Here is an 11,497-nt window from a genome sequence, read left to right on the forward strand (position 1 = left end):
AGGGAGCTGTGTGCCAGCAATAGTGGGCCATGTGCCAGCAATAGTGGGCCATGTGCCGCTACATGGGGCCGTGTGCCGCCACATGGGGCCATGTGCCAGCAATAGTGGGCCGTGTGCCACCACATGGGGCCGTGTGCCGCCACATGGGGCCATGTGCCAGCAATAGTGGGCTGTGTGCAGCCACATGGGGCCATGTGCCGCCACATGGGGCCATGTGCCAGCAATAGTGGGCTGTGTGCAGCCACATGGGGCCGTGTGCCACCACATGGGGCCATGTGCCGCCACATGGGGCCATGTGCCAGCAATAGTGGGCTGTGTGCCGCCACATGGGGCCGTGTGCCGCCACATGGGGCCGTGTGCCGCCACATGGGGCTGTGTGCCGCCACATGGGGCCGGGTGCCGCCACATGGGGCCATGTGCCAGCAATAGTGGGCTGTGTGCAGCCACATGGGGCCGTGTGCCGCCACATGGGGCCATGTGCCAGCAATAGTGGGCCGTGTGCAGCCACATGGGGCCGTGTGCAGCCACATGGGGCCGTGTGCAGCCACATGGGGCCGTGTGCAGCCACATGGGGCCGTGTGCAGCCACATGGGGCCATGTGCCAGCAATAGTGGGCCGTGTGCAGCCACATGGGGCCGTGTGCAGCCACATGGGGCCGTGTGCAGCCACATGGGGCCGTGTGCAGCCACATGGGGCCGTGTGCAGCCACATGGGGCCGTGTGCAGCCACAGTGGGCCGTGTGCCAGCCACAGTGGGCCGTGTGCCAGCCATAGAGGATGTGTGCCAGGCATAGGGGACATGTGGCATCACTGGGCCATATCCAGATTCAGAGGGCTAATTTTAGGATGGGGGGGGCTATGAGGGACATATACCCTATATGATTTGTCAGACGGACACTGGCATTATAAGACGGACCCCATTTATTAAAAAATTCTCTATTCCTTCACCAAATTTGGGGGTGCGTCTTATAATCAGGTGCGTCTTATAAAGCGAAAAATACGGTATATTCTAATTACTGCACACAAGTCTAGTTTTCTGACTGCACATTTGTGCAGAATAAGTCTTGTTTCCAGGCTTGGACGAAAGGTTCATACACACGATCGCATTATGCTCAATTTGTTGATCCAAATAAATGAATGTTAATTACAATATTACAATGTTAGAGACACACGTCTTCCTCATATTCCTAAAATATACTTTCCATTTTGGAAATCATAATTACATCCCATTGACCAGGGATATTGACAATGGTAACACATGAATATTGCTTAGCAAAAAAAATAAAGTCATCCACTCAGTGGCAAAACTTGTGCAGTCGCTTGAAACAACTATGCTTTTCTACATACTGAATGAATTTGGTGAATGGGCAGCTGTATACCACTTCTCAACATCAGACTATATAATAATAAAGGGAATTTTTCACCAGGTTTTTGCTATGTATTCTGAGAGCAGCATGGTGTAGGGGCTGAGTCCCTGAATCCAGCGATGTGCCATTTGCTGGCCTATATGCTGTTTTGATACAATCACTGTTTTCTCTACTGCAGATCTAGCAGTGCTCAGACTGCTGAGCCCTGTGTAATCCCACCCATGCCACTGATTGCCAGCTTTTTGTGGACATTGTACATTACTAGAAAGCTGCTAATCAGTAGAGGGGGGGGGGGTGACCCAGAGCAGACGAGGATGCACAAGACATCTTGAAAAAAGGTCCATCTAATTCAACCTTCCTCCACCAATTATACATTTTGTCATTAAGTCATTTATAACCAACAATGTTGTGTGTACTGTGGAAATCATCCAGCCCTTTTTTAAAAGCTGTTATAGTATCTGCCATTACTACCTCTTGTGGTAGTGTATTCCACAGTCTGACTGCTCTAACTGTAAAGAACCCTTTCATATTTCGCTGCCGGAATCTCCTTTCCCCCTTGTCCTTAGCATTGTCTTTTGAAGAAATAAGTCATGTGCCAGTCCTTTATATTGACCACACATGTATTTATACATATAAATGAGATCTCCTTTGAGATGTATTTTTTCTAAGCTAAACAAATCCAACTTTTCCAACTGCTCATTACATGGGAGGCCTTCCATTCCTTGCAATCTTGTTGCCCACCTTTGATGTATACTTTCTGAAATATAGACAAGTAAAGTTTGTGAAATGCACTGTTATTTGATTTATAGGTGGAACAGAATATCTAATAGGTGGGCCTGGTTTTGCTAGTTATTTCCACCCCTGTCTGTCTGTCCTTCCTCCCACCTGTCCTTCCTCCCTCCCTCCCCTGTGATAACAGAGAAAGGGGAAGGAAGGACAGGCAGGCAGACAGGGTCGGGAATAACTAGCAAAACCCGACCCACCTATTAGATATTCACAACTAAAGGTATGTTTAGAATCAGCATGATAGTATCAGTATAGGACTGGCTTTAGTTTATATATGAAAATCCTGGTGGCTGGTCCTCTTAAAATTTTCTAACCTTCATCTATGGCCTAATTTCAGACCTCATGGTATGGTCTGAGATGTATCTGAGAAGCTTCACTTCTAGGACCAGCAACGCAACGTGGCCTAAAATCAGGCCATCAGAGAAGGTAGGAAAATAAAAGTCTATTAGTAAGTTTAATAGATTTACATATGCACACTACTCAAAACTCTACATGTTGATGGACATTCCCTTTAAGTCAGGTTGAGATAATAGTAATTGTATGTTTAAAAAAAATGTTTTGTTTTATTTTGTTATTATAATGTTGTTCACAATTGACAGGGTAATTAGCTTTTCCAGCGGAGACCTAGTTGCTATGACATAGTCATTATATCTATTCATAAATATTTGCATTGTAGCAAATGATAGTTGTAAAAAAAAATAAAAAAGTATAAAAATATATTCATGCCACACACAGTACAGTAAACATTTATAGTGAACCACAACTATACACAAGACCACTGTCGTAACTTTGTACATCTACCCCAATTTTTTTTAATTTTTTTTTATTGCCCAAGCATTATATTATGACTATTGAAAATGTGAGTTGTGAACATTTTCTGCTGAAGTTGTCCCTCCATATTTTTATTTTATTTGACATTTCTTAGTTCATCTTTGACATGACAGCATATCTATCGGCTGCAGATGTACCAACTTAATTGCCTTTAAAGGGAATCTGTCACCAGTATGTTACAATATAAGCTAAGGAAAACATGCTGCGAGGGTTAAAAATGTAAAGACATCGGTGTTTCTCTTATCTGTGTGCCAGCTATTGTTCACTCATACCAAAGTATTTATTGCTCTGTGATTAACATTTGGGTGACTCGGTGGTCCTGCAGATCAGTCCCGCACATCCCCTGCTGTGATTGACACCTCACAGTCCATGTACAATCTCTACTGAGAGGCTGGTGTGGGCAGGGACAGCTCCCAGCTCTGCTACACTCAATTCTGTGATAAAGTCAGAACGGCTGCACACAGTGATCTAAAATAAACATGGTTACTTTCAGAATCCCTTTGCCTGCAACATGCTGGTCTAAGATGAAGTAGCAAAAACCTAGCGACAGATTCCCTTTAAAGTGATGATTGTGGGACCAGGTGAAATGGTTTTACCTTTTAAGATTCAAAGATGCAATACAATGACCTTGTTCCCTATGTACTGAATGTATGAGAGACCCCATAGTTAGCAGAAGCCTTTCTATTCGGTATCTGCTTCCTTTACTTTTGCCTCACTAGGCATACCCAAATTTATTGTTTCACTACAATTTGAAGACCCACAAGTTGCTTATACACGTATTAGTAGATTTAAACGATTCCTTGTGACAGGTGCGGACATACCATTGGTGCAGCGTCTGAGGCCGCAAAGAGCCCATGAGGTTAGGGCCCATTTTTATCTCCAAAGCTGGTGCAATTTAGCATTTTTGAGTTCTTGGGCTGCAAAGGGCCCATATATTCCTGCACAATGACCCTTTTCTGTCCGTGTTCGCCAGTGCCTCGTGATGTCATTAATTGGATAACCCAAATCTCTCCATACAGAAACACAACACCCTTAAAAGTGGAAGTTGTAGAAATTCCAAATACACTCCATATCTAGAAAATACCAAGGGATAGATAACCTTTGTCGAGTGCATTGCAGATAAGGCCTTAGTGAGCTTCTTATATAAAAAGTGATGGAGAAATCATCTGGACAGCCCTATCCTTCTTGTACCTTCTTCTTTTTCTCTACAGGATATTTGGCATATAAAAATAAGATCACCCAGCAGACTGAAAGACTATGACCATGCCAGTATGGAATCATACAGCCTCATTCATTGGCGTATTAAGTTTGATGAAAGCATTCATATAAGAAGCAGGACTGCCGAAATTAGAAATACTAATACTAACCCATTGGTGTGTGAAGTTTGTCACTCTAACTTAGAAAAACCAGAACTAACTGGTAAAGGTGCTACTGGTTGGCCATGCTCTTTGATAAATTGTCAAGGATAGTTTCGAATTCCGAATCAACACTCATAATATAGTCATCCGGTGCCTGTAATAGATCGCTGCATGACTGGCTTGACATATTGCTGTCAGGTGGCGTAGGATGGAACGGAGAAATGTAGAAGCCGCCTTGAGCAATACTGGAGCAGGACGAGTCGTCTATGGGATTCAATATCATCTGACTAGAATTAGTTTCAAATGCGTCTCGGTGATAGGGTGATCCATAGGTGGTTCCAGTAGACATGGTTGTGTAAGTAGGCTGTGGGATATTAGGCATACGAAACGAATTAGTCAGACCTTTATCAGAACCATATGAGGACTTTTGCAAAGTGGGATCATTGTTTGATTGTACTGTGTGAAGAAAATCCAAAGAAGTAGAAGGCTCTGATGCTTTCCTCATCTGATAGTTTTTCCGTTCAGATATGTTTACTGGAGGTGTGGTGCCCAAACTAAATCCGAAATTCTGGCTATTAGTTGGATTGAGTGACATGCTTGTATTTTGCCAATTAAAATTTTGCATGCTCAGTGCTGTGGATACATTTCCTGTTTGTTGCAATGTGTTGATTTCAAAAGGGAACAGACTGGACCTTGTCATGATATCGATTCCATTTTTAGATTGCCTGCATGGATCAATCATAACTGGTTCTGTAAAAAGAAGAAAAAATAAAAAATGTATGTCATTTGTTTTTCTTATCAACATAGTACTAGCTGAGACATTAGCTTAAAAAAGGTTGATCAGGCTTGAGGCACAAGTCTGCACTCAGTGTGCGCACTGTCAGGATTCTCTGGTGCCAGGAGGGAGCAGTCATATGACTGCAACTATGCGATTTGCACACTTTTAGCCCTATTTTAAATACACATCTGGCTTTGCTAAGTTCATTTGTAGTGAGCAAGGTTGCACATGTCTAGTCAGTACGTGACAGCATGTAAGCAGATCGTATACTTGTGGTTAGACATCCCGACAACAGAAAATCCTGACAGCATGCACACTGCACGATGTGAAGATTCACAAGTCTACAGTCACATAGTGACTCCAGACTTGCAGGCCAAGTATGAAAACTCCTTTAATAAAAGGAATAAGATATACCTCAAGTCATGGCGCTGCCTGCAGTCTTTTTTGCTTAGATAACCATACATTTAGCTTTGTGAGAGAGGTTTCCAGTATGGTACAGTTGCCTAGGCATCGGTTAAGGGGGCTTTACACGCAGCGATATCGCTAGTGAAAGCACCCGCCCCGTCGTTTGTGCGTCACAGGCAAATCGCTGCCCGTGGCGGACAAAATCGTTAGGAGTCATCACACGGACTTACTTGCCTAGCGACGTCACTGTGGCCGGCGAACTTCCTCCTTTCTAAGAGAGCGGTTCGTGCCGCATCACAGCGGCGTCACTAAACGGCCTCCCAATAGAAGCAGAGGGGCGGAGATGAGTGGCCATAACATCCTGCCCACCTGCTTCCTTCCTCATTGCCGGAGGCCGCTGGTAAGCTGTAGTTCGTCATTCCCAAGGTGTCACACGTAGCGATGTGTGCTGCCTCGGGAACGACGAACAACCTCCGTCCTTCAACAATCAACGATTTTTTTTAAAATGAACGACAAGGCAACGATCAACGATAAGGTGAGTATTTTTGATCGTTAACGGACGTTCGTTGGTGTCACATGCAACGACGTCCGTTAACGATGCTGGATGTCCGTCACGGAATCCGTGACCCTGGCGATATATTGTTAGATACAACGTTGCGTGTAACGGGGCCTTAAATCTTCGGGGGAGTATACCTTAACGTGGATGTGTCCCCTATAACCATTTGTTAGCGAACTGGTCAATGGATTTTAACCTTAATGACCAGGTCAAATTTTTGGAATCTGACCAAAAAAGTGTCAGTTAATGAGATAACTCTAGAATGCTTCAATGTATCCCAGTGAGTCTGAGAATGTTTTTTTCATGACTCATTGTGCTTTAAGTTAGTGGTTAGGTCGATATTTTTTGCATTTATTTGTGAAAATATCAGAATTTTGGCAAAAATGTAGCAATTTTCAAACTTTCAATTTTTATACCCGTAAATCTGTTGTAACCATGTTGTACAAAATAATCAATAAATAACATCCCATGAGTTTACTTTACATCTGTCTCATTTTTCAAATGCAATTTTATTTTATTAGGATGTCAGAAGGGTTAAAAGTTTGGAAACAATTTCTCATTTTTTCAAGAAATTTACAAAACCTATTTCTTTTGGAACCTATTCATTGAGATTTAAATGGACTTTGAAGGGTCTATATATAAGAAACGCCCCAAAAGTAAAAACCATTTTTAAAAAACGCATCTCTCAAATACTTAAACTGCTGTCAGTAACATTTTTAACCCTTCAGGTGCTACACAGGTATAATTGCAAAGTGGAATATAAAAAAATAAATTGTAATTTTTATGCTAAAATTTTGCTTTATCCCCATTTTATGTCAGTTTTACAAGGGATAGCATGACAAAATGGACCCACAATTTGTTATCCAGTTATTTCTGTACTTTCTGATACCTCACATGTGGTCATATACCCCTGTTTGAACAAACAGCCGAGCTTGGGAGGGAAGGAGCAACATTTGCATTTTGGAACTCAAATTTGGTTGAAATAGATTGAGGGCACCATGTCACATTTGCAGGGTTCCTAAGGTGCTTAAACAACAAAAAAAAACCACCCCAATAGTGACCCCATTTTTGTAAACTACACCCCTCAAGGATTTTATCTATGAGCATTTTGAACCCACAGGTAGTACACAGAATTTTATAACAATAGGCCGTCATATTGAAAATGTTCATTTGTTTCACAAAAATGTTGCTTTGCCCAAAATTTCTCACTTTTGGAAGAGGTAACACCGAAAAGTAGACCCTACAGTTTGTTATCTACTTTCATCATGAGAGTCGCGATACCCCACATGTAGCCAAAAAGTTCTGTTTGGACAAATGGCAGGGCTTTTAATTGAAGGACCAATATTTGAATTTCGCAAAACAAATATGACTGAAATATATTGTGGATATCATGTCGCATTTGCAGGTCCCCTGAAGTACCAAAACATCAGAAACCCCCACAAGTGACCCCATTTTTTAAACTAGACACGTCAAGGAATTTATGTAAGGGTGTGTTGAAATTTTGACTCTACAGATGCTTCATAGAACTTTTTAAAATTTGGATGTGAAAATGATAGTTACGTTTTTTTCCACTAAAATGTTATTTTATCCCCAAATTTGTAATTGTGACAATGGATAATTATTATAATAGGAGAAAACGGACCTCATAATTTGAATGCAATTTCTCCCAAACACAGCGATAGCCTGAATATGGTAAAAAAACTAATGTTTGGGCACATGGCAAAACTTGAAAAGCAAACTGCCCTATTTAATTTTTGGAATGCAGATTCGGAAGTGTTGCATAGGCGAAGCCTCTGAGGTGGCAAAAATGCAGAAAAGTGATCTATTTGACAAACTAAACCCTATAATGAATTTATCTATTGGCACAGTAAGCATTTTTAACCCGTAAACTACACAAAATTTTATTAGATTGGCCCATGAAAACAAAATATGTAGGGTTTTTCACCGAAAGTTTTACTTTAGCCACAAACAAAGCTTAACAGGAGAAAATGGACAGGACAATTTGTTATGCAATTTTTACCAAACATGGCAGAACCCCATATGTGGCTGTACACTATTTGAGTACATGGCATGGATGGGGTGGGAAGGAGCGTGACTAGGCTTTTAGAATGCAGATTCTGTTGAAATAGATTGTTGGCTCTATTGGCCAAGCCCCTGAGGTGCCAGATCAGTAGAATCCCCCACAAGTGACCCCATATTGTTCTTCATTGTACCTCATATCAGTTCTTAAGGAATTCATTTAGAGGTGTAGTGAGTATTTTGAACCCTCAGGTGCCTCATAGAATTTTATAACATTGGGATGTGGAAATATAACATTTTAGTGATAAAAATGTAATTTGATTTTTTTTATTAGCTGCAAATATGTCAGTTACACAAAGGTTAAAAGATGAAAATGGACTCCATAAATTATTGTGCAATTTTTCCCAAATGCGGTGATGAATTATATGTCTCAGAAACTGCTGTTTTGCCACACAGCAGGACTGAGCCTGAAGGATCGCTATTTCATTTTAGAACTCAGATTTTGCTAGAATATTTTGCAAGTCATATTTGCAGCATCTTTAAAGGTGCCAGGGCAACAGAAAAACCACAAAACTGACCCCATTGTAGCAGTGAATATTTTATAGCATCTGCGCCAACTTTTTTTCTTCAGATTTGCAAATATGCCAGATTAGTGCCAATACATTGTGCCCCCCTATATTGTAACACCCTCCATACATTGTGCTCAGCTTGTGCTTCTGGAGACACGCACCCCGTAAATTAAGTGCGCTCTTCCCACTACTATAATGTGACGCACGTGGCCGATTACTGCGGGTTAGCACATGCACTGTGGTGCTTAGAAGGAGTTGGTATTTAGAAGTGGAAGCACAGATTTCACTGTATTCATTTTATTTGAGGGGTGGGAGTATTCGCTTTTCCAGAGTCCTTGTTCTACCAGTAACGTGGGACCACCCTATATTTCCAGTGACCGACAGCGGACCTGAGTGGGAGCTGAGTTTGTGTGGGGTAAGTTGGGACAGTCTTTTCATTTCACCCCCTGGATTTATTAGTTGCTAATACTATGTTTTTTTATGTATAGTTTTCTGTGCTTGATCTTAAATCCAATAAACTTTGAATATCTCCTATAAGGATGTAACATTCCCATTTCAATACCTTTCTTAATAGGTCGATCCATGGCATGCAGTGGTGGCATAGCTGGTGATGGCTTTGTAGATTTTTCCACTTGATGATTTTGAAGAGAACCTACAAGAGACAGAGGATATGTCATTAAAACTTTAGGTTAAAGTAGGAAAAGTTAAGACAATACATCTAGCTAGAGATTTACTATTAGTGACCATAATAATCTGGCGAAGACATCAAAATTATCCATAACCATCCAATCTTATTGATTTTTAAAATTGATTCCTATGTCTATATAAGTAAAATGACTGGTAATATACATTGGGAAGCCAATGTTTGGAAGGCTTGTCATAGGTATTCTGAGTTATTGTTGGTAAATAGTATGATCAGGGCAGCACGGTGGCTCAGTGGTTAGCACTGCAGTCTTGCAGCGCTGGGGTCCTAGGTTCGAATCCCACCAAGGACACCCTCTGCAAGGAGTTTGTATGTTCTCCCCGTGTTTGCGTGGGTTTCCTCCGAGTACTCCGTTTTCCTTCCACACTCCAAAGACATACAGATAGGGAATTTAGATTGTGAGCCCCAATGGGGACAGTGTTGCCAATGTATGTAAAGCGCTGCGGAATATGTTAGCGCTATATAAAAATAAAGATTTTTTTATGATCACCATGTACTTTATTTATTTTATTTCATGTAGCTTACAGAGCACCAACATATTCTGCAGTACTGTACACAGATCCCTCACATCAGCTCCTCAATGGAGCCCACAGTCTAATTTCCTCAATTAAGGCTTTATTAACACATCAGTATCAATGATCAGTATTTCATCAGTATTTGCAGAAATCTGGAGTGTCTCCTAAACACAGAACAGGTGTTAGTCTTTCAATTAGGCCGAGGGTTATATGCGAGTCCTCGCATGAACACTCGGCTCACACTCGCAGCACAGCAGGAGCCGAGTGTCATTCAAGGGTCATGCGACTGTGGTCCGATCAGACCACAGCTGCAGAGGGAGGGCCGGTGCTGCGGAGGGGAGGGAGGTATTTATCTCCCTATCTCCTCTGTTGCTGGCAATTGCGATTCTCGCTCTGCACTCGCATTACACCAATGTAACATGAGAGCAGTGCAATATTTCTCTCGCCCCATAGACTTAAATAGGTGCGAGTGAAACAGGATCACATTGCACTCGCAGCATGCTGCGACTGTTTTCTCGGTCCGATTAGGGCTGAGAAAATAATCACTCGTGGGAGTGGGCCCATAGAGTAATATTGGTCTGAGTGGAATGCGATTTTTTTTATCTCGTTCCACTCACACCGTTTTTTTCGCAGTGTGTCCTAGGCCTTTTAGTTTTTCTATGTAAGTTTCACTCCTGATTTTGGCAACATACAAATACTGACCAAACACTGCTGTGTGAATGAGGCCTAAGGCTGCAGTCACACTTGCGATTGGAAAATCGGACCAATTCTCATGCTAGAAAGTAGCATGAGCTCTGTCCGGGTGTTGATCAGTGTGCAATGCAACAGCAATGCGATTCTGTGATTTTTCTCTTGATTGTAGTCCGTGTGCAATCCGTGTGCGATCCGTATGTTATCCGTTTTTATTCTCAGTAGCTATGTCATCTGTCATTCAGCTCTGCTACATGGCCGCTGACAGCAGACACAGACAGAGCCGTGCGATCAGAATGAAGTCGGATGAATTTCACCTGACTTCATTGTCACCCCACGGCTCTGTCTGTGTGTCGTGGCCTGATTTTCGGTCACCGGTGAAGGTCTCACCAGTGCCCGCAAATCCCCTGAGTGACTGAAGTGATCTGCGCTATCAGCGGTGCCGTCACTGAGGTTACCCGTGGCCACAGCTGAAGTCCTCCACTTGAGATCTGTGGCTGCGGGTAACCTGAGTGACGTCATCGCTGATAGCGCGACCCACTTCAGTTGCTGCGGGGAGCTCACAGAGAGCGGTCGTGGTTTGTGGCCGCTCTCTGTCAGCTTCTGATGTAGCACAGCTGAAAGCGTCGTGGGACCTCTGTGGATTATATCGGACCTGGAGGGGTATTTGGGGACTTGAATAAAGTGGTGAAAGAGGGTGGGGGTTTTTTGTCATTTATTTCAAATAAAGGATTTTTGGGTGTATGTGTTTATTTTCTTTAACTTACAGGTTAATCATGGAAGGTATCTCGGGGCGACGCCTGCCATGAATAACCTAGAACTTAGTGGCAGCTATGGGCTGCTGCCATTAACTCCTTATTACCTCGATTGCCACCGCACCAGGGCAATTCGGGATGAGCCGGGTACAGTCCTGGGACTGTC

General features: G+C 42.6%; 1 protein-coding gene across 1 annotated transcript in view; it reads right to left on the reverse strand.

Moving 5' to 3' along the window:
• Positions 1-618: 618 nt before the first annotated feature.
• Positions 619-11,497, reverse strand: part of REL (REL proto-oncogene, NF-kB subunit) — an 81,006-nt gene continuing 70,127 nt past the window's right edge. Inside the window, exons 10-11 of the mRNA XM_075339360.1 lie at positions 9,231-9,320; positions 619-5,091 (exon numbers count right to left, since the gene is read on the reverse strand). Coding sequence (XP_075195475.1) covers positions 4,412-5,091; positions 9,231-9,320 — 770 coding nt within the window. The 3' untranslated portion in view covers positions 619-4,411. The remainder of the gene's footprint in view (positions 5,092-9,230; positions 9,321-11,497) is intronic.

This window comes from Anomaloglossus baeobatrachus, chromosome 3, assembly GCF_048569485.1.
Source record: "Anomaloglossus baeobatrachus isolate aAnoBae1 chromosome 3, aAnoBae1.hap1, whole genome shotgun sequence".
Classification (NCBI taxonomy): Eukaryota; Metazoa; Chordata; class Amphibia; order Anura; family Aromobatidae; genus Anomaloglossus; species Anomaloglossus baeobatrachus.